Source organism: Siniperca chuatsi, linkage group LG11, assembly GCF_020085105.1.
Source record: "Siniperca chuatsi isolate FFG_IHB_CAS linkage group LG11, ASM2008510v1, whole genome shotgun sequence".
Taxonomy (NCBI): domain Eukaryota; kingdom Metazoa; phylum Chordata; class Actinopteri; order Centrarchiformes; family Sinipercidae; genus Siniperca; species Siniperca chuatsi.
In genome coordinates this window covers 11165646-11188671 of record NC_058052.1, presented here as the reverse complement: position 1 = coordinate 11188671, position 23026 = coordinate 11165646, and the positions used below count along the sequence as shown (strand labels likewise).

General features: G+C 43.0%; 4 protein-coding genes and 1 long non-coding RNA gene across 21 annotated transcripts in view; 2 read left to right on the top strand and 3 right to left on the bottom strand.

Annotated features, from left to right (window-relative positions):
• tacc2 (transforming, acidic coiled-coil containing protein 2) overlaps nt 1–7402 on the bottom strand; it is a 53041-nt gene extending 45639 nt beyond the window's left edge. For 3 of the 15 annotated variants that reach the window (XM_044213261.1, XM_044213266.1, XM_044213274.1), the window contains exons 1-2: nt 7010–7401; nt 3087–3155 (exon numbers count right to left, since the gene is read on the bottom strand). In XM_044213261.1, the coding sequence (XP_044069196.1) occupies nt 3087–3155; nt 7010–7120 (180 nt within the window). In that variant the 5' untranslated portion in view covers nt 7121–7401. Of the gene's footprint in view, nt 1–3086; nt 3156–3889; nt 3981–5842; nt 5987–7009 lie in introns of those variants that run through there. The other 12 variants (XM_044213269.1, XM_044213275.1, XM_044213270.1 and 9 more) reach the window with 8 other exon arrangements.
• A 534-nt stretch (nt 7403–7936) lies between these two features.
• Nucleotides 7937–14158, bottom strand: nsmce4a (NSE4 homolog A, SMC5-SMC6 complex component). 3 transcript variants are annotated; one of them, XM_044213300.1, is made up of 11 exons: nt 14075–14158; nt 11702–11913; nt 11515–11595; nt 10970–11100; nt 9800–9951; nt 9347–9446; nt 8857–8947; nt 8677–8771; nt 8539–8587; nt 8348–8433; nt 7937–8236 (listed from the first exon to the last, which is right to left on the bottom strand). In XM_044213300.1, exons 2-11 carry the CDS (start codon nt 11889–11891, stop codon nt 8171–8173), a joined length of 1041 nt encoding a protein of 346 aa, XP_044069235.1. In that variant the 5' UTR covers nt 11892–11913; nt 14075–14158; the 3' UTR covers nt 7937–8170. The 3 variants fall into 3 exon arrangements, with proteins under 3 accessions (XP_044069235.1, XP_044069237.1, XP_044069236.1); XM_044213302.1 differs by lacking the exon at nt 14075–14158 and adding an exon at nt 12604–13263; XM_044213301.1 differs by lacking the exon at nt 14075–14158 and adding an exon at nt 12008–12555.
• Nucleotides 14159–15221: 1063 nt separating this feature from the next.
• Nucleotides 15222–20363, top strand: LOC122884021. The gene is made up of 3 exons (XR_006379781.1): nt 15222–15367; nt 16147–16283; nt 20239–20363. It is a non-coding gene; the product is annotated as an uncharacterized LOC122884021 (long non-coding RNA).
• Nucleotides 16290–20094, top strand: LOC122884014 (coiled-coil domain-containing protein 177). Its single transcript, XM_044213299.1, has one exon. It carries the CDS (start codon nt 16307–16309, stop codon nt 18017–18019), a length of 1713 nt encoding a protein of 570 aa, XP_044069234.1. The 5' UTR covers nt 16290–16306; the 3' UTR covers nt 18020–20094.
• On the bottom strand, nt 19368–22671 carry LOC122884016 (zinc transporter ZIP9). The gene is made up of 7 exons (XM_044213303.1): nt 22302–22671; nt 21956–22061; nt 21494–21664; nt 21331–21399; nt 20853–20938; nt 20615–20749; nt 19368–20495 (listed from the first exon to the last, which is right to left on the bottom strand). The coding sequence occupies exons 1-7, from the start codon at nt 22395–22397 to the stop codon at nt 20235–20237; spliced, it is 924 nt and encodes a 307-aa protein (XP_044069238.1). The 5' UTR covers nt 22398–22671; the 3' UTR covers nt 19368–20234.
• Nucleotides 22672–23026: the final 355 nt, after the last annotated feature.

Below are 23026 nucleotides of genomic sequence, written 5' to 3'. Positions count from 1 at the left end.
CAATGTGAATGTGGTAATGCTGTCCATTGCAGAGATTCTGAATTTAATCTGTTCATTCATAATTTATGAACCAGTAGTAGACAGCGTGGCTAGCACACAAGCAGAGGTGACTATCTTGACAATTGAACATTTAGCTTTTACCTGTTATTCACTTGCATTACTGTTTTTTTATATATCTTTTACTCATTTACGTTATTATTACATTAATCAAGCAAAACATTTTCAAGCCAAATTTGCATTACATTGATTGAATTTAAAAAAAAAATCCAAATGGACTACAAAATGCCACCTCTTCCTCTAGTTGCACCTCAGTGGTATACTTACTGGATGTGGATACTGGAGACAGATTAACAAATAAAGCTGTGTGTGTAGTGGGGAGGCTGTGAGTCACTGGCCTCACCTGTGTCACCGCTACAAAGAGCCTCCTTTGTGTGACACATTCAGCACAGATGGAGGATATCTTTGCTTTGTTGCTCACACAAACACAAGAATAAAAAATAGTTAAAATCATGACTGTACCGGGTCTTTAAAACTGTCAAGAATGTTGGCCAATTATCTAGCCTCTCTCTTCACATCTGTGAATGCAAAGATCAAGCCATATTTAGTTATTTTTAAACGTACTAATTTAGACTACTCCTGCAGAACATAAAACGTTAAAGAACAACAGAACACAAAAAAGCGCTGCTGCAGGTAAGAGTGTCACTCTGAATGCCTGTGATCTCCCTGTTGCTGTTATTTTCTGTATTAATGTTATATAAGTAATAAGATTTTTTTTTTAAATCTTCCACACCTTAACAGTCATGCATGCAGACATGAACACAGTTTTATCATGAGATGGCTGTATGTTGATGTGTCTTGGAGTTTCCTGCCTGAACTCTCTCACCTTGTCATCAAGACCAGCTAATGTCACAGTGGAAACATACTAACCCCCCATCCACTAATATCAACTGAGAAAAGCTAAAACTGAATAACAAGGAAAAACACCAGGTAGCATGTCCAAGTTTACAGCCAACACTCTCTCACCATATTATTGGCCATTGGGCCATTTTGTGAAGATGTGGAAGCTCAGTGAGGTGGAAAAAGCACAGCCCATGCTTCAGTTAGTTTGGGCACCACACAGAAAACACTGTCTGTTATTAATTAACAAACGAGAACAAAACAGAAAACAAGCTGGAGGTTGCCTGGAAACTGCTACTTGTCCAACAGTCAGTAAGTAATACTTTCTGTTAATTCAATGTGAGAGTGCCCATGTGCTAACACAACTTTAATGCTTTACACATGACTGTTGTAAACAGGGAGAAGGCAGTGCTAAAACAGGAACAGGCCCTCACTCACACACAAACAGAAACATTAAACAGATTCGACACGTCCGCTCTTTCTATCCTGGCCACTATCCTGTGTAAAATAATACACCTCTCTCCTGTCATTACACCCCACCATCACTATGTTGCACTTACCTAGCAGTGTGCTCCACTGTGCTGAAGGTGACTACAGTGCAGCTCCTCTGCTACCCCTCTACCTTGCTCACTTTACAGGCAGCCTCTGCAGGGCTCTGTGTTATGAATGGGGCAGAGAACGACACAAACATGCTGCAACCCATGCTACTGACGCTCCCTCGCCTCTCTTGCACTGACTCAGCTAACTTCCTCCTCCTCTCCACAGTCCTGTCCTGTCTTCTGCTGCTGCCGCTCCCCTGTTAAATTTCCATGAGCCTCCTCAGGCTCTTGCAGTGTGTGTGTGTGTGTGTGTGTGTGTGTGTGTGTGTGTGTGTGTGTGTGTGTGTGTGTGTGTGTGGAGTCTAGAAACACTACACTACCACGCACTGACAAACACAGTGCTTGCTGCTGAGACTGACTGACTTGACTGGGCTGGCCACAGGGAAGTGCAGATAATTCTCCACCCCCTCTACTGTAAACTCTTTCTATTCCCTCCTCCTCCTCTGTCTCCCTTCCCTCTTTTCTTTCTTCCCTTCTTCCCTATCCACCTCTGCTCCGGCCTCCTCCCACCCCTTCTGTTGCTGCTGTCTGTTCTGGCTGGTTGCACTAACTGGTGCCTCTGCAGGTGAATGCTGGGAATTAGGCCAAGGGTCGGGCCTGCAGTGACCCCCTTAGAGAGGATCAGGTTACACTCCAAGAAGCTTTGGTTACATATACACAGAGACACACGACATCCTCCTGCATTATAAAAGCCCCTGCTTCATCCAACGTTGACCTCTCAGTGTTGCTTAGGTGTGACATCATCACTGTCAGCATCTGTACTACACATGGACATGACAGCACCTTTTCCTTGACACTTAATTAACACCCCCCCGGCTATTTAAGCACCCTGTGTTCCTCTTGACTGGCTCTCTGCTAAGAAACACAAAAACATAACATATGTCAGTACACTGAATGCTTTCAGCTGGTTAGTAAGTGAATACTGTGGCTGATTTTCACTGGATATTAAGCCGACCACAATATAAGTGGTACCTTCTGTGGATTTGTTTGGGGCGTTTCTTATTTTTACAGACACATAGTACAAATACACAACATGCACAGCCAGGTTACAAAACCAGACTAGGGTAAAGAGCGTTGCAGTCACAAGGAATCACAAGGATGCATTTTCCAATGTCATGCACATTTGACTATGATGTCAAAAGGAATAAATAGAAACCACATCTAACTGGCTCATCGCAGCACACCTGTATAGCCAAATAAATGTGTCCCCTGAAGTGACAGTGACATAAATGAGGAAGGTATAAGAGGTTTGACATCTGTTCATTTTCACTGTGTGCCACTTTAAAAGTAAGAACTTTCATATGATTGCTTTTCATGATGAAAGTAATCAACAGACACAGTTGATTACTTGACTTGTAATAACAAAAAATGTCCCCCAGCAGCACTATGGCTGTGCCCCTTTTTAAGGTAAGTTTAAAGACACACTTTCTGATTATGAGTTTCAAAATATCAACAACAAGCAGGGAGGAAATGTGGGTATTTTAGGGGCACTACTGAGCACTATTTTTTAAAGATGCATAAAATATCTCACCCACCAGTTAATATTCTCTCAGGCTTTCACCCTCTCTCTCACACACACAAATATTGTACCTGTAGGGAGTCATTTTGATTTTCCTGAGGTGGAAACAGAACAACATTTTCTGGAGCGCCCTCTTCTGGCTAAAATGGGGAATGAAACAAGACATATTTAAGGAGAAAACCTACTGTACAGTATATAACAGTAGTGGTATGCACTGACACCCTGAAAACAAATCTCCATTGTTTTTTGAGGTAAAAGTAACAATGTTAATCCCCACTCTGCAATCACATCCAGTGAGGTCCAGTGTACATGGTTTGTAGAGTCCATAGCGCATGAGGCAAATGTTTACATTAATCCTATTAGGATAATCCTGAATTCCACCACTGAAGTCCTCCAGTCACATGTGGAAATTACTCTTTTTCTATAGTTGTCTTTTTTGTAATTGCTGTTACAAAGTACACAATTACAGCTAAAATTGATTCATGAATCACATTGCAACATCAACTCTACATGTACATTGGAGGCATACATACAGTAATGGCCTTCCAACCATCATAGGAATGATGGATTTTATAAGATGCAAGAAATCAAGCTTGCAGGTATCTGGGTGTGTAGCAGTAAACATAGATCATGGCACATTTTGAGAGTCATGGCATAAACATCTAATATTTATCTTTATCTCTGCTTTACACCAGTTAAACACAAAATAGAACAAGGCATGTTATCTAAATGCTTATTAGACAAGCCTCAATTAAGCATGGGGATGAAAGTCCACAGCTCCATGCACATCCCATGTGTTTCACTGAAGCCAACAGTTAGTAATCACGCGAGTAAGTGTTAGTTAGAGTAGCAATCCCAGCGAGCTTGCCCTTACCAACGTTTCAGTTGTGCTGCTCTCGTTCCCCATGGCTCAGCCAGCTGCGGGGCCACAACTGCCCAAACCAACAGCCTCTCACATCAGCTGGCTGAAAGACACCAGTACAGAAGGACCATCAGCACAGGACTCTCAGAGAGACACAGAGCGAACAGGGGATCTGTGGTCCCTCAGTGGTCACAGACTCATGCTCCACAGGATTAGAGGTCTCTGGTATGAGGTTGAACTAGCAGGGAGGGAGAATGGTTAAGTGTGTGTGCGCGTTGTTTTAGAGATTAGGGACCTGTGATGCAAGACCTCCTTCCCAGACCAAAGTGCAGCCTTTACCTCTGCTGATGTGGGCTTAAAAGCAGGAACAGCATCCTCATTGATAGAATAACCATCTTGTAAATATAAAAGTTGATTCTAGAGATCACTTTATGGTTACGTTAGACAAATTGAACTCCTGATGCAGTACGCTGCTATGACCAGAAGGGCCCCTCTGGTCTAAATGACCTCAAACAAATGGCATTGCCACCTAGAATTAAAACATCTTCGCATGCAGTCTGTCACTTTGTGTGTATGATGTGACTGTAGCATACTGACACAGTGACTGAGGATGGGTAGTGTCGTAAAGTAACCCTCATGTGGCAAATCACAGATTGTGGTGGCTCTTGGCTTCCAGCAGTGTTCAATCTGTTAACGAACACAAGGCTATTAAAATGATCCAGGAGCATCTCTAATCCAATTTGTCACCACTATATAAACAGCATATTTTAGAAATGCATACAGAAATACAGGTAGAATCACTTTCATAACTCTATCAAATATTCTCTGACAATCATCTTTCTTTCTCTCACAAGAACATGTCTTTGTTGTATGAGTTGCAGCTGAGCGGTAAACACTCGTGCAACAGAAATGTTTGTTTGTGCATTCCTCATATGACTGCAGGGACTGTACGGTAGCTCTGGGTATAGTCAGAAATCACTGACCTGAATATGTAAGACTTTATAAATAGAGATCTGCCCTGTGCACTGCTGTTAGAATTTATTCCAGTCTTGTGCACAATTTGTCATGCACACTTCATTTCCAAACAAATGTAGAGGCTGTATATTCCAGTTATGTGTATGACATCATTAATTAGTTTTTAATTATTTTCTGTACCTACATGTTTCCTGTGATTATCCCATGGGGAAATTAGTTTATGTATTTCCTCTTGCATCTTCATTCTCACTTATTCTGTGATGTGGCAACTCTTCCATGCCTGCCTGCTTGCTATTTGTGTAAATGGGGTGTAATTTCAGCCCCCACACTGTGGATGCGTGTGCACTTTAACTGGCGGCAGTGTTTCAGGGCTTTTTGGCAGCAGAGAAAGCACTGGGGCAAATCATATGATTAGACTGTTGCCAGGTCTCTTCTCACCTCATCTTGGTCTGTCAATCTCTCAACATGAGCCATGTTTTAAACTCTTGGGTTTGGACGTGCACCGTATGTCTTTGCTCAGACGCCTACAGTATGAGGTTACTGTTTCCTGCCCCGTATCTGACCCCTCCACTGGCACAAAAAACCCAGCATGAACACAACCTCCAAACTAAATAGAATGCTGTATTTCCAATTTTTTATATAATAGAATAAAGTATTTCTCAGATAATATACATAATATAATTCAGCAAGGTAAGAGACCAAGGAGATCAGGTGAACACACTGTACAGCAGATTAAGTTGTGGTGAAACCATGTTTATCCACCTTCCCAAGGCAGCTATAGTAAATACATTGAAATCATCATACTACACCAAACAAGATGTTAATAAAAGCAAAACACAGTCACACAAATTTCAATACAAGCTTTAACAGGCCCCACCCTTTACCCTTTGTCCCTCCATTTTCATATATTGACCCTCCTCCATCTTTGTACTGTAAACCAAACAAATAATACAAATACTGTACCAATGCTGCAACTCATAAACTACTCACCACTGCAAACAAGAGACTATTCCACACACAGTGTCTGCCTCAAGCTTTTGACAAACCCCTCCAATCTGTGTTTACTGTCAGACGCAAGGCCAATGTTTGTTTCTGCCCTCTCTTCTGAGGAGCCCCGGTCCCTCTTTTGCTATTTTTGTATCGCACGCTGAGTGGGAGGAGAGGACGGAGGGTGGACACAGGACAGGGACAGAAGTGGGGACAGGACCGAGGGGAGGGGAGGAGACCGAACTGGAGCTGGGGAAGCCATGTCTACTTGGGGGGGGGGGTCACCTGCTCTGACAGGCTCAGGAGGTCTGGTAGTCAGCTGGAGGGGACACTACTTCTAAGGCAACACTGTAAACAAACAGGAGGATGAGGTGTCAGACCTCCAGGCTCCCTGACTAACTACGTAAAGGCTGCAGATGCTGTTATAATATTCATCCCACCTGTAGCTTTCCTTTATATCTCTGCAAACCTTTTACATTTATTCATCCTCTTAACTTCAGTGTGGATGTCTCCCTTGAAACAATGATTAACATTTAAAGACAGCAGCTAAAACATCCAACCACACACCTGCTGTAACAAAGTGACCAATGGCAAGAATAGCAAAGCTACCATTCAAACAGGAGCCAAATTTACAGATTTTGACTACAGAGAGTTTGAAATGTACTTTGTGTCCTTTTTTTATCTGACATCATCACAGGCCATCGTCAGCTGAGTGCCCAGTCTGTGGGCACAGCAGGCTTATTATCATCTCTATAAATAACACTGATTTGATCAGCTGACAGACATCACAGCAACTGTAAACATTATTGTTCCCTTGCAGCTTTCTCCTATCTCACCTGTCATTCAGTCTTGTCTAAATGAATCTAATACATGTACACTGTCCATTCTCTTAAGGATTTGTCAACCTGCCTTCCATCTTCCTCCACCACAATCAGCATCACCCTCTCACTTTTAACCCCCCCATCTCCACAGCTCCTTTTCCTTGCTGACGTCGCCCCTCCTCCAACACTAGAGTACACCTTCTCTCTCGCTGCCTTTGCCTTTGAGTAAAAGACTTTTGACCAGTGAAATCTATTCTGGCTCCTCTTGCACACTCTCTCTGCTCAGTGACACAGGCATTGATGCTACACTGCAGACAGCCTCTGCTCAGCATACTCCCTCTCTGTTTACCTGGCGGTGTGAGATTCCGATGCAGCTCCCCATCTTGTATTCCATGTCCTCCTCTGGTGAAGTGACTCTGGCACTACACGGCTGGCAGAGCACCTTTCTGCAGAACTGCATCGTTATCAGTCAGACTCAGCATTGCCAAAGCAGGCAGATCTCTGCTGGAGCTACAGAGTGAGTGCGTGCTCACTCGCCTCTGTGTGTGAGTGTGTGCCTCAGTGACTAATACATGCTCTGCACTGCTTTGCCTGTGGTGCGCCTGTGACATATATTTTCAAGCCATTGTTATATAAAATCTACTTTACATAAGGAATCCAACCTAATCAAATGAGTGTGAAAAAGGGAACTTCTCTTTCCAGCCTAATATGCAGCTTTGCGTCACATCACTGCACAGGTGAGGAGACTGAAGCACTGCTTTAGAAGGAAAAAATGCTCAGAGGGACAGAGGAAGAGATGGGAAGCAGCATAAAGGGTGCCTGTCCCTTTAAAAGAGCCAGGAGAGGCAAGGATGATGGTGATACATCATCATGATGAGAACACACAATGATACTTGACTGGTGGAAAAGCAGCATATACAGCAGCTAGGGTAAAGGTACAGAGACAAGTTTCAAGAGTATTGTTTCGCTTAAGGAGGCAAATACACACACTGTGATCATTCAATCTCAAATCAACCTTTAGCTTAAAGCTATGCTTCATTCATAGTGTAAAACAGTGGTTCCCAACCTTTTAAGCTTGTGGCCCCTTAAAATGAAGCAATCTCTGCTTGTGACCCATTGTCACCAGTTGCATATGTCTGTGGGTTATGACTAGGTCAACCAAAGAGTGACCCCCCCCCCCATTTATCAGGATATCAGAGACATTCTACAGAATGAAATGTGGTATCAATAATGTTCAACACCTGCAATTTACACAATAAATTAAAACAGTACCAACTTTCTCTTTATTCTCTTTTATTATTCAAACTTCTAAAAACAGTAAAAATAAAAATGTGCAATTGAGTAATTCTGATCTCAAGTTACTTAGATATGTGTTTGTGTGTGACCTACACTGAGACTTGGTCTTTGCAAATGTCTAACAATTTGTCTTTATTATTTAGAAATTTAAAAAAAACAAAAAAACTCCTAAAAACAATGTTCGGTTTCAGCTAACAAAAAGTGGCAGGGTCCGTCACTCATTCTGCGTGTTTGGAGGGTGAATCATTGTGTCTCTGATGTCGAAGGCCTCTATAAGCTCCTGGGAAAGAACAGTTTTAACAAAAATATTATGACCAAAGACACAAAACAAGATTTTTTATAGTAGGCTTGTATTGTGTTGTCTTCTGTGTTCAGCCCAAAACTTGCTAACCTTCCATGTCTTTGGGCTGATGGAGACGATGCACTGTTTACGGCTGCATGACCCTCCAGCTTCCACCTCCCCCTCCTCTACAGGTGCTGAGACACAAAAACACACAACACTGGTAGAATAACCCACCTAAAAGACATTTTCTTTGTTATTCTCCAGTCAGAATAATACAACAAAATTTTACACCTTCTCACCTATACAAGGCAATTTGGCATTATCCAGATACATCCGTGCCAAACCATCCTGAAACACAACAACATTGTCACACCTGTTAACATTCACTAGAGGGCAGACAAGCTCAATTTAAACTAACTTCAGCACAGGCAGCTCACCCTGATTAGAAAAGACGTGTGGAAAATGTTCTCTACAGTCCGGGAAAACGAGTTTGGGTCAATGACAAACTCATAATACGATATTGGGGATGTTGCTGTGGTAGAAACAGAGACAAGTGAGCAAATAATAATTACACAATGATGAAATGTTAACGTCCGTGAGGTTTACTTAAAACTCACGATCATCTTGGTAATAACTCTTCAGGTATCCCAGGATCCTTTCCACCTCTTTCTCTGTCGCTTCTTGATGGGAGTCTTCCATTTTCTTCAGCTGACAGACAACATCAACATGATGCAGTGAGTACCTGGGTCATCAAAAACCCTCTCAATCCCAACACATGGAAACATTGTCTCAGATAAAATGAAACAACAGCATTCTAAGAAAAATAAGTGTCTTTGGAAATAAACCTATTGTTACTTACTATTAAATAATCTGTAGGTTTCATTCATCAAGTAAAAAAAAACAAAAAAACAATCAGACAAGATATGTTTTGAAAGACAATTGACCGAATTAGTCACTTTTGTAGGGTGATGGGAGGTTGCTACAGTTACATTTAAGGGTATCTTAGATTCTTATTTTCTGACCCATTTCTCACACTCCTAACTGTTTGCAAAGTCACAGTCACATGCGTGCAGATAACTGGAGCCATGGAAGTGCAGGGTTGGCTACCTGAGTAGGCATTATCCTTTTAGCTTCCTTGCTGGGTGCCTTCCTTTGCCGTTCTATCCTTTGCTTTGGAGGAGGCGGCTCTGCATGGAACGAACCCATCCTGGAGAAAAGAACCACGGGAATGAAAAAGTCAGAGACAGAAAATACTGCTGAGGGGCGGTAATAAACCAGGGAAAATGCAATAATTAACCAAAAAATAATAGCAGTGATGATAAAACCATTAAAACTCTAGGAGGATTTTCAACACAAGACTACAAATGAACAGTTTTTAAATTGTAGGCTTAATGTGCACTCCCTCTTGTGATTTTAAATTGTAAAATTTGATTAATAACAATATCTTGTTTTTTGGGGACATCACCACACCATGATTGTGCCTTTCCCATCATACGTGGTTGTTTCAAATTGCCCTGGCACTTAAGTCACAGCTGGCACATCACATGCTGAGGCACTCACATGTAGTGGAAGGAGGGTGCCGTCCTGAAACAGCACTCTGCTCTCCTGGCCACTCTGTGCCAAGCATCCTGGGGCAGGTAGCCATCAACTGCGCCTCCGTTCTGCTGCTCGTCCTCCCCGTCTTCCAGTCGGTTGAGACCCATGAAGGACAACTGTGGGAGCAGCGGAGAGATCTCCACATTACCACTGCAATGTATACTGCCTTGGCAGTCACATTATAAGCAAACATATTCTGATTTTCTAGATTGTATATTGTTTTATGTTAATCATGTTGCTTTCTATCTCCTATATTTTTACGTTTTTTCTCTTTTCTTTGGTTAAGTTTCTCTCTCTATGTTGTACAGTAAAGCACTTTGCATCAACTGTGTTGTGTTAAAGTGCTATATAAATAAAGCTGTGTCGAGTTCTATCTCCTAAACAGCTGCGAGTGTCCCGTCTTTGTCCCAAACAGGACAGGAAATTGGCACTGAAGTGAGACTTTTGTCTGTCTGTAACAACAGTAAGTGTCCCTAGTTAGAGCTGAGAGTTACACAACACTGATATCAAGCTATGAGACTGCAGACCATCTGTGAATGTTGTTATAACAGTATAGCTGGGATGTTATCCTTGTGTGGTCCTAAAAGGTATGTTAAATTTAGGTCACACGGTTCGATGCATTTATTTGACTTTATTGACATATCAGACTAATACAGGAGAAATACCCTTCTCCTCAGTTCTAAATTATGTTTTTCAACCAAAAACTAAAATATCCGTTAACTAAAATATCGGGCAATAGAAATCTCTTTTTAACATAAACACATAAACAATCTTGATACAGATCCCTTAGATTCTTTTTTTAAAGAACTGTGACCAAGATACATACTGAGCAGGACATTTTGCAGCTGAAAAATAAACTTGCCAGTGCTCTCTGGTGAACAAAAATATGCAATGGTGACACTGTTTCTAAGTTACCTCAAACCTAGCTTAGCACTTCTGACGTTTCTTGTTAGTTATCAGCCAACACCACTATATCTTCAATAAGCTAATATCTGCCAAATGTATCTGCCTAGCTCTACTTCATACAACAGGATACTGAGCTACCTCAGTGGTGCATGTTTGTGTGTGCTCAACACTCCCAACCAACATTTTATGTATGCAGTTATAATGCGTGTACACAATAAACTCACTCACAAGGTGCTCAGCAAAAGCAGTGGGATCGAAAGCAGTGCCCTCAGCGAACAGTTGGCTGGCTTTCTCCTTTCCCAGGTCTGTGGCCACAACAAGGAGCTGGGCATCCAGAGCTGCTTCTCTCGCCTGCCGGACTGCCAAGGAACACAGTGAAATCAAACTGACCAACCAGTAGGGCTGCGTGATGATCATGATACATCATTCAGGTATGAACTGATACTCTGGATAATACAAATACAAAATTACACTATTTGTGAATGAGCAATTTAAATGGTCAGTAGAGTAGTCAATTAACCTAACCTGCATGTGTTTGGACTGTGGGAGAGGAAACACAGTCAGGCACAGTGAGAACATGCAAACTCCTGCTCCCATGCATATTTATTTCAATGCTACTAGTAAGAATTTGCTCTGACTGAGAAAATGTATTTGTTGTGTAGTGCAGCACTGCTATATTGAATGCACAACCCTGCAGTCTATCCATTGGTCTTTACAGGCATAGTCACTGGACTGCAGCACAAATGTAACATTTCTGTGGCTGTCACACCTACCATCTTTAAAAAGTTTGTTTGCCTCTTCTAAAACTTCTGTGAGTTTGTTGTTGGAGGGACTCAGCATATCTTCCCTATTCTCTGGAGAGAGAAAAAAAAACACAAGGAAATGCATGACAGACTTGTCAACAAGTCAATAAACAACAACGTTGGCTGCCACCCCAACCTGCCTGTCCGTCTTACTCACGTTGCACTGAGTTGATGAGGTCTCTGTACTTGCTCCGTATTTCTCTCCTGAGTCCCGGGTCATTGTCGTCCTCTTGCAGTTCAGCTGGGCCGAAGGCACAGCCACCGTTGTCCCCGTCTCCTTTCCTTCGGCCGGCAGAGCCATTCTGCCGGGGAGCTTCCTCATCGCCACCGACCCTGGCTCGCTTCATCTTCAGTCAGTTAGTGGATGAGCTGCGTGTTGTGAGAGGGAAACACGTTGACGCAAAACAGGTCCAATACAAACACAGTATGTTTCTGTTTGCGAGTATTATAGCTAAGTATCTACCTTCTGACAACAATTCTTGAAGAAAGAGCATAGAGACAACTGATTCTGCATTAAGTTGTCAAGTTGTTTCACGTTAGTTTCAACGTAACGTTAAACCTAACAGCCGATTTTCATTACATTTAGCCAAAGACGTTAGAAAAGCCAAGATACAAATCCGCTACTCTAGCCCATTTACAAGGTAGGCCAACGCAATGTGAAAGATGTAATATTCCGTGTACGTTTTGATAGTTTGTTTTTTCGTTTTATACCAAAACAAAAAAAACGGAAAAACAAAGCCGTTTTCGTTGTCTGAATCCAAAAACGACTAAACCGAATTCAAATAACAGCCTAATTTATTTTAGCAAATTCCTTTGGTCATTTCTCCGTTTTGAAGAACTAGCTACATTAAGAAAAGCAAGACACGTGACCCGGAAGTGAAAGTAAATCTATCGTGTTGTCTGCTAAAGTCTAAAGCTGCAAACCGGCGCTACGAAATAGACAGGCCCAGGAGGAGAGCGACTCTCGTGCACGCCTAACTAAGAGGCTTTTATTTCCCTGTTGATGGATATTTGTTTAAATATCACAACACAAATGTCCATTATAAAATTAACGGGAACCTGTAGTTCTCCTGTGGGGTGTTTTGACAGCGAGTCATGATAGTCTCTCCTGCACCAAAGCAGCAGAGAGAAACCCAACAAACAGGCGCGACTGCAAGCTAGCGCCTGCGGGGGCCGACAACTAGCCAGCCGGCCAGGCACGCTCACAAACCCGCTGTGAGCTGGCTGGAGCCGAGTATCGGGGATTGAAGGCCAAAGGGCAGAGAGCCCTGCATGGGCCCGCTGGAACATGCTAAAGGCTGGTTATGTCAATACACGCCACTGGAGAACGAGGCAGATAGTCATAGGTTCCCGTTAATTTGATTAATTTTGTAATGGACATTTGTGTTGTGATATTTAAACAAACCATCCGTGTGACTGCCCGGCTGGCTTCTTAGGAGCTCTGACAACAAACTCACATCAGAAACTTAATAATGTAGGCTATTTGGGCTAAAGAATGATTAACCACTGTGCTATCTACTGTTTTAGGAATTGACTGTATGAGATATTGCATGAGACGGAATTGAGGGAGTAGCTGTGCTAACCATGTTTCAAAGGAGATGTGTCACATCTTCTCCCGATACACACTCCTGTGTGTATAATAACACTCCCATTATGTCACACAAGTGAAGAGAATCCATACAAATTTGAACAATTTATTCAACATATATAGCACATCCAATGGCATTAATAAACATCGAATTATGCATTAACATAAATAATGTCCCGGTTCAGGTTTATTTATTTTTCTTCTAACTTGGCCTTTATTTTGATACATTTACTTTCACTTCCGTGTTACGTGTCTTCAAAACGGAAAAACGAAAAAGGGAATTTGCAAAAACTAAATTTGGACCGTTATTTGAATATGGTTTTGTCGTTTTTGATTCAGACAGCAAAAACAAAAAACGGCTTTTTGGTATAAAACGAAAAAAGCATGGTATTTCCGTTTCTGCGTTTTTTGGTTCAAACGAAAAAACAAAGTATCAAAACGTACACGGACCTTTAATGTTCGACTTAACGTTACTGGTGTTGGACCTCATACGTGCTAAATGAGAACTAACGTTTAGCTAAGTTATTGCAAAGCGATGTTACTAACACTAGCGCTATCTGGTCAGCTACATTAAATCTCACCGAAGCACAGCCTTGACGCTGCTGAGAATAGGCTAACATGCGGTTAACAAACAGCCCAAAGCAGCTAAAATATATTTTAGAAAACCCAAACCCTGATCGACTACCCGAGGTGAACTTCTACCGGGCCAGCGGCTGGCGCAAACACGGAAGTGCTGAATATGTTGTATCTCGTTTTAGTAGTCTTTGGTCTGTACGAACGTTAGCCGATGTTAGCTAGCAAAAGCAGTTGTGCTAGCAACTTAGCTGAACGTTAAGACCTTTGACTCTCCTGCCCAAGCAAAGGCCACACTAGAAGTAAACTCATAGCATGGTTGTTGTTAAATAAGATCTATCCCGATTTCTTTAGATAACTTCAACATACCTGATTGGCAGACAGAAGGCGCGCCAGGAGCATTTCATCAATGTTAACGAAGACGAAGTTTGTTGTGTATTGGTACTTTCTTATCTACGAGAAAGGGAAACTCGCAATGAAATGGAAAATTCTACTATAATAATACAACTTTATTTAAAAAACAAGTTCTTCCTCACAAAATACATAAAACCAATCAAATGCATACATCAGAAATCTGTTTTTATTTTAAGTGAATGCAATGAAAGCATAGATACACAAGGAATAAAGACAATAAAACTTTGTTATTAAATGCCACATTTCAAGACAATAACATTTAAAGCAATTATCAATTACATGTAAACAACCCATAACACCACTACTGGATGTGAAATGAATGTGTTTGTAAACATTTTAACAATGTCACTGATGTGGTTGTTGAAGGCTGAAGCTCTTATAGAAAAACATGAACTTGTAATCAATTTAAACACGTGAGCTCCCTGTTGATGTTTTTAAATGAAATGGATATTCGATATTGACGTTTTAATCCTCAGTTTTGAACACATCGGGAGCTAGGAGGACATTTGGGGATGTGGCCACTGAGTGCTATGATATTGATATTTATACCTCTATCTGTGCAATATCCTCCATCTCATTATAAATAAGCTACACTTAACTTGACAGTTCATGCACTATTACTTTATTCCGTATTATTATCATCAACCGGTAAACCCACTTTGTACCTCACACTTATTTTAATTTATACTTATACCCACTTGGTACTTAATTTATTTTCTGGCCTGTATTATAGTGTATTATATTTTTTTGCTTAGTACTTCTATTCCTGTGTGCACTGACGTGACAGTGAGCTGCTGTAGCAAAAGAGTTTCCCCTCGGGGATCAATAAAGTATTTCTGATTCTGATACATCCTTAAGATCAAATCAACACATGCAAAACAAGATACACATTTCGTCCTCTTTTTTTTTTTTGGCAAGCTTGTTGAGGTTTCAAATAAAAATGTCTAAATTTGAGATTTACAAACGTCTGACGAATATGGAACTAACTTCAGTAATCGTAAACAGCAACAGTCCATGAGCGGCAGACAAAACACGTCAGCAACAGGACGGGCACCCTACGGTTACTTACCGGCAGATGGCGCGCTAATACTTACTAAGTATCTGACGTGAGAGCCGCTCTTTATTTTGAAGTGGTTGTTCTGTTGTCATGGTAACCAGAGGCTTCCCCTCTGTCATTTCCGGCTGTCCGACACGACCAGCTGGGCTTTGATTTTTATGCTTCCTTCACAACGGCACAAGTTTAAAGTGGTTAGTGTTGTATTTTTTAAATACATTTTTATTTTGTTATTAACATAAGCCTAAGTTAAAAACATGTTTACTCAAAAGTGTAACGTTTCACATATTGATTTGAGAGTATTTTAGCTTAAAATAACTGCACAAAAGTTATAAGCCTTAAAACCTAATAAACGATGCTGAATTTTTCCCTTTTAGTGGGGTCTCTCATAATTTATCGTCACTGTGGCTTTTGTTTAAGGCTTCCCGTTTATTTATCATTATATTATTTATTACACCATACATAGCCTATTATACTTAAAGCTGGGGTCTTTGTCTCCCCCTTCTGGCAGTGAGAGTAATTACACAAACACTTTCGACTCGTGCTCATGATGTATGCCCACAGTGAGCTCGCCTCAGGCTCGTGTTCAGAAATAGTTACAAAAATACAGAGACATTTCCACAGTTCCAAGACAAAAGTAAATGACAGTAATTTTTGACAGTAATCCTGCCTCTCTGAACGCCGAGTTTCTTTTTTATCTGGAGCATCAGACACTTCTTAGGTTTTACTCCTAGTTGCTATTAGTTATTTTACTCATTGTAATACGCAACATGTAGCCTACAGTGTATCTAGTGGCAAAGTGTAATGTATTCATTAAAATGTTAAATTAGTCTATAAATCATATTTGGCTACAAGCAAAAAATTAGGATTCTAATATATAATCCTTTAGTTAACGTTTTCTCCCATTTGCATAAATAAAGCTGTCTTTAAATGTCCAATGTTAAAATATTTCAAGCCTCGACATTTGTTACAGCTGAGACAGTGAGATGCAACTGAGCGCCGCCTGTCTGGAAAGCCACAGCTAATCCCTCCATGACCTCTCCATGCTGGGAAGCCGAAAGACTGTGGAGGAGCACGGGAGTAGAAGCAGCACCTGAAATTTGCATCCAGGTAATATAACTGTGGTTTTAATCATGGAGGAGCTGAGGTCCACCTCTCCTGGGCTCCGTTTGGACCTGAACAACTTTGACTCGGCCGATGCTGCGAGGAGTCAGTATGTTTTAACGAGCCCCCGCTCACTGGAGTCCTGCGCACGACTCGGTATCAAACCTGTTGAACTTCTGATTAAGTCGCTAAACGAGTTGATAGCTGAACAGAATGACGTGCCCTTTGAGGTGGTGAGAGTTATGCATGATTCCTACGAAAAGGAGAGAATGAAGCTTTTACAAATGTGCCGGGAGGAGAGGGAGAGGATTATCCAGGCGGCTGGGCACAGGTGGCCAGGCAGTAATAAAGTCTCAGGCCTGGAAGGGATGCCTGAAACCAATTTGCTGGATCACTCAACGGACAAACAGACAACCAGGTCCATCCCATATGCAGATCTGTGCTTTAAAGGGAAATCTGTGAGCAGGTCCTCCTGTTCGGCTGCTGGCAACAGACACCCAGACAGGAGCACGGTGTGCAGCTTCAGCCTGGGAGACCTCAGACACTCCCCAGCCACCGAGATGAAACTGGAGAGGCTCACCAAGGACATCAAAAAGGAGATGTGTGTCACAGTGTCAGAGAGAGACCGCAAGATAGCAGCTCTCATGCTGGTGAAGCACGAGGAGGAGCAGGCTTGCCTGAAGTTCTGTCAGCAAGAGGAACAGGAGCGGCAGGAGGCCCGCAGGCAGGAGGAGGCCCAGCGGGCTCAGGCAGAGAAAAAGAGGAGGAAGAAGCTGAAGCAGAGTATGCAACGCTGGCATGAGGAGCTGGAGGCCCGCAGGATGCTGAGGGAGCGACAGGAGAAAGAGAAGGCGGGACAACTTGAGCAGGAGGTGCTGCTGCAAGAGGATCGCTGGAGGAGGCTCAAAGAGGAGGTGGAGGCACAGCGCAGAAAAAAGACAGAGGCTGCGCAGAAAGATGCAGAGGGGCGCAAACGCTACCAGGAGAAGCTGCTGAGAGAGAAGGAGGAGGTGGAGAAGCGGGAGCGAGAGAGGGAGAGACAGGTAGCAGTGGAGAGGGAGCAGAAGGCCGGGAGGAGCAAAGTGTTGCAGGAGAAGAAGGAGAGGAAGAAGCTGCAGGAGGAAAATCGTAGAGAGCTGCTACGGCACATCCTGCTGAAACAGCAGGTAGAGCAGCAGGTGGAGGAAGAGGAGGCACAGATGAGGAGCACACACGAGAGGAAGCTGCGACTCTCCGGTGAGAAACGCGCCCAGGCCGCAGAGGCGCGGCTGAGGGAGCTGCGGGAGCGCGCGGCCCGGGAGGAGGAGCAGATTCAGAGAGCGCGGCAGAGGGCCAAGCAGCTGAGCATCCAGCAGCTCACGCGCAAACAGATCCTGGTCCAGCTGAGCCAGCAGCGCACAGAGAGGGCCGCCCTGCACGCCTCGGCCCAGCACAGGACCAGAGCTCAGCAGACACATCAGCACAACAAACACAGGCAGCTCCGCCACCAGAGGCTGAGAGAGAAGGTGCAGAGAGAGGAGGAGGCGACGAGGAAGGTCAGAGAGAGCTGCATCTCCGTGAAGGAGTGGAGGAGGGAGAGGCTGCAGAGACAGCGAGAGCAGATACAGGAGGAGGCGCACAGGCTGGCTCGGGCCTCCTTCTACATGAGGGAGAGAGTGAGACAGCAGACGCACAGTCGAACCTTTGATCAGATGGCTCTGGAGGCTCAGCTGACTGCCTCCATGAGCCGCATGAAACTGTGACAGACATGATAAACTCTCCACAGCAGCACCGCCTCTCATAGGCTTCAGGACAGTCCAGGCATCAATGGTCGCACTCATCCAGAGCTGCTTAGAGCAGGAGCTGCAGTAAAATCAGTGAATTCAGAGTGTTCTGAAAACAGTATCTAGGAATGTAGCAAGGACAGCCACACAAGTATGTGCATGTGTTACATGCAAGGGAAGACAAAACAACAACAACAACAACAAGGGAATGTTGGGGCCCAGAGCTGCACAGGGGCCCTCATGGATCATTATCGTGATTTTAGGGGTGTAATGACTCACAAAGTCACTGTGTCATTTGGTATGATGCCGTAGTGTAAGAGTCCCTGAGATTGTGCCATATATTTCCCATTTTATAAGTTTACAATGAAAGTGTGGAGTTGATCTTGTAGTGGCCTCCCATCAGGACAATAAACACTAAAGCAGTGGTTCCCAACCTGTTTGTTGTTACAACACATGCGTGCACCAACCGGTTTGTATTGAGTGATCCAACATGACACAGTGTATTATTACACCCGTACAATGGTTGGATGGAGGATCCACTTCCAAGAAAGTTGCCGGTGAAGGGTGCAGAGAGTTAATGTTTAAATTGTGGTCTGTAATCATTGGGGTGCTTGAAGGCTGACATCAGTGTTTTGAATTTGATATGAGCAGCCATTCGCAGCCAGTGGAGTGCAGATAAGAGAGGAGTTATGGGAGAATTTAGGGAGGTTGAAGATGAGCCAAGCTGCGGCGCTCTGGATGAGCTGCGAGGGCACAAGAGGCCAGACGAACGGTTAATGTTTAGCTGGCCATTGTGTCACCATATCACTGTGTCTCACTAGAAGCATTTAAAACATTTTTTTCCTATGTATTAAGTAGGGCACATTAAGCAAAACTGTGCTGAAATTCTAAGATTAAAGCAGAACCATAGTTCATGGACTCAAGTAGAAAGAAATCTGTAAATGTAGAATATGAACATAACAGCTGTTGAATGTGTTGAATTTAGCCATAAGTGGTGTGATGATGTATAGCATATATATTTTCTAGTGTATTATTTCTTAGATTTTATAACTTTGTAGTATTTGAATGTTTTATTACATCTTAATTAATAAATCATATTTTAAAGTGTAAAATGCCTTCATTTTGACATCTTGTTTCTATGTCTGTATTTAACACTGGCTTGGTTCTACTTAGCACACCAATGTCCAGTTGATAAAAGGCAGGTGCAACACGACACATTGGCCATTAAAAATGAATTAGCATCAGATAGTTTACCTCTGCATCAAAAAAAAACATGTTTGGGGAAAACTAAAAAGAGCAAGGCATTAAGCAGTCGAGTAAGCCATCATGACATGAGCAGATGTTTTTATTTCATGTAAATTTCTTCATATGCTAAAACAAGGAACTGATAGAGAAACAGCAGGAGTCATTAAAATTAGATAACCCTGATTCTAAAAGTCACAGGCGTAAAGTCAGAGAAACATCTGTGATTAGAAGTACCCACTTGATAACCCCAGTTATGTACAGTACCTACTGTCAGCCACCTGTTTCTGTCTGACTCACATATCATGTTGCTCGACTTCCTACATATGTGTTGCTGATGTTCCACCTCACATCCAAGAGGCTTTGTCAGTTGTACTGATAAAAGCTATGAAAGAAATTATACAATTGCACAAAAAATGTCACATCCTGTGTCCTCTAATAAGTAATGCTGCACATTAATAGACTGAAAGTCTGGACCTGTTTTCAAGCTCCTGACTACAAACAAACTAAGATGAAATGATTTAAAAATGTGCGACCTAGATCTCTTATTGTTTGGGTGACAGACAGTATCAGATTATTTGGTTGTTCCTGTAAATCTCTCCAGTTACTGGGATTTCCCCACTGAGCATGCCATGAAAGGGCCTGGAGAAGGTTCAAATAACACCCTTTTTGTCAGTCTTGGAATGGAAACTCACAACAAAATATTAGTTTTCAGCTTCTTCAAACCCACTGGAGAGCTCTTGATACACAAACAATAGCTGGACTCAAAGGCAAGTTTCACTGAGAGCAGAACACACCAAAGTAAACTCTCTTCCAAGGCATGTTTTATCTGCCCTGTCACTGCGCCATACCGGTAGTTTACACTGTACAGTATATTAAACAGGTGCTCACAGTTTTCCTTTCAGGCATGGTGGCACTTTGCAGTAAACTTAATTGCCCTAATGTTTCTCTCTCAGTCGTCTTGCAGCCCGAGAGCCAGCACCATTGGGAGCCCGACCCCGAGGATGAGAGTGAGGCTCTCCAGGAGCCCGAGGCGTCGCTGCTTGTGGGCCTCGGCTCCAGTGTGCTGCTGGAAGTCAGAGGGGGGTTGGCCTGTCCTGCCGCTGTTGACCTCAGGAAGAACATGCACTGTGGCCACATAGAGGAAAGTCCCAGCCGAGAAGAGCATTGCCACACCTGTCGCACTGAGCTGGTTCTCAGACAAACTGCCAGACTGCGGACACAAACACATCAGATCAAATAATACCGAACCACCAGCTGAAACTGTATTATCAGTGGGATATAGTGAGTTTTCTTTTACAGACACAACATAGCTGATGTGTACTTTCTTACTGCGTGTAATATGAAGTAAGTGGTGATGGCAACTATAGGTGCTGCAGCTGAAAAGGCCAGTAAATGTCCCTGAATGTACTTCTTTTCAAGGCCTGCATGCATCAGAAAGGAGACCAAACCAAAAGCTGCAGGCGCCTAGGAGATAAGACAGATGGGTCAGGTCTTATTATCAGCTCTATTACATCTCGTTTGTGATCTGTACTACTGACTGCTGAAATGTTCTCCCAGGGAACCTCACCTTGTGTAGAATCACAGCAAAAAATACTATCACTTGCACTGTCACTTGGCCCGTGGCCACAGCTGCACCCAGAGCAAATCCATCAGCTATATGCAAACAACAAAATGTTATTAATGGTCACAACACGTCTACTTCTTCAATGGATGTTTGTACATTTTCTCTACAACATTACATCAAACTGATGGATGTGTCTGTTTTTGCCAGGCTGCATGCCAAATTTCCCACTTTGGGCAATAAAGTTGAAGAATGATCTGAACTGAGTTAAAGCCTCCATGCTGTGCAATAGAAGCAGAAAACTGAAGTCATTTAAAAGCCTCATGTGAAGGAATCACATGCTTAGTCACAGGAGGACATGTGCAACTCCAGTGCTTTGGTGGGAATTTTCCATGCTTGTGGACTGGAATTCTTTGAAACATCCTGTGTACCTTGGGCAAACACAATAGACATGTACACAAAACATGTTATGCTGCATAAGTACCTGCAGAATGAATAACCAGCCCCAGCGTGGCTGTGATGCCGACACTGTTAGGCATGCGAGTAGTCTGGCCTGAAATGAGACATTGCACACGATAAATAAAAAGATTATGAGTAGAGCTGACATTCTGCAAACTGAAGCTGGTGTGAGGGTTCTGCCAACTTGCCGCGCATGGAGTAGTAACTTCCGATCTGATCCACTACAAACATGAGGGTGAAGCCGAAAGTTAGAGCCACCCCAATGAAGAACCGGGGTGGAAGCTTAAGACCTATCTCTGTGGAAGTTGCATTTTTTTCACTGGCATTCAGACCGGATGGCACATCAGAGGATGAGGATGCTGCGGAGAGAAGATGAAGGACGGGAAGAGCTTTTGATCAAATCCACATAACACACAACAAGGCAGAGCGGCATACACGTACACCTCTAAGCCCGCTTTCATCCCCACGTGCTTCATCACTCATCTCAAGGGGTTGCGATCAAACACAGGTGGCAATTCGGTGGGTGAGGATGGAGTGGATTATGAGTGATCAGTTGGAGAAGGGAAATACAGGACTGTAAGGTTCTGATTCCAGCTCATTTTCATGTTTCCTTTTCATGTTTGCATTTGGAGTTTGTATTCACTGCTCACCTCTCCATGACCCCTCCAGTAAGCCCACGCCCTCGGGGATGGTGATAGCCAGAGCTGTCCCACACAGGAGTCCTGCCCCCAGGATGGAGACAAACTGCAGGCTTTTCTAGGATCGACACATGATTTCAGCCCAAGGCATTATTTGACAGACAAACCAGCTGGAGCGACTTCTCAGATTTCCATGACAATGAGCAAATGATGCGAGGCTCATTCATAAAGACAAATATGGGAGCACAAATAAAGAGAAACGCTGCAGATCAAAATTAAGTTGAGTTTGAGAACTTTTTGGCGGCTGACGTTACTCATGGAGGAAATAAAATAGAAGAGAACAAAAACTTAGGCCTACCTCAGAGAGTCTGAACAACAACGGGATAAATCCAAGAAAAAAACATCCTAAAAACATCGCAACCGATATAAAAGTGATAGTCAACCCCCCGTCCATGACGACTCCTCTTTCACACAAGTGGCGAGTCAGTTTGCCGACATGCTACATTTTAGCGTTAGATCCTGCTGAAAGTCTGTTCTCGTGCTGTCGCTGGATTCGGTTTGTTGGATTATGACAGACATAGGTGTCGGTCTACCTTTCCACGTCGCACATCGGTCTCTGCTGTTTAACACCGCAGCGGCACCTCCCTCCCAAGCAGCACCCAGTGCCGGACACAGGGAACTGCACCCCCCCAGGTGTGCAAAATTCTAATTCATGCCACATATCATACTGATAAACAAAAAAATACGTGTTAACTTATCTAATCTTAACAAAGACATTTTGATGTCTCTCTGTGATTTTTAATTGGCTGTGACACTGAGAAGCCGCAGTTTGATCAAATGTTGATGGTGATGTACTGTATCATTTCCTGTTATAGTATAAGATGGTTATGTATGTTGTTTGTTTTGCATTCCACTAAAACAGTAATGACAATTAGTATATAGTCTATGCTGTGTTAGTATGGAGCATGGAGTTGGAACATGGCTATTGCTTTAAGAAGTCACGAGCCAAAAGTGTGAGCCTTTTTAACTTTGGCTGAACAGCGGCCACTGTGGCCACAGTTACAGTATAATGGCAAATGCTAA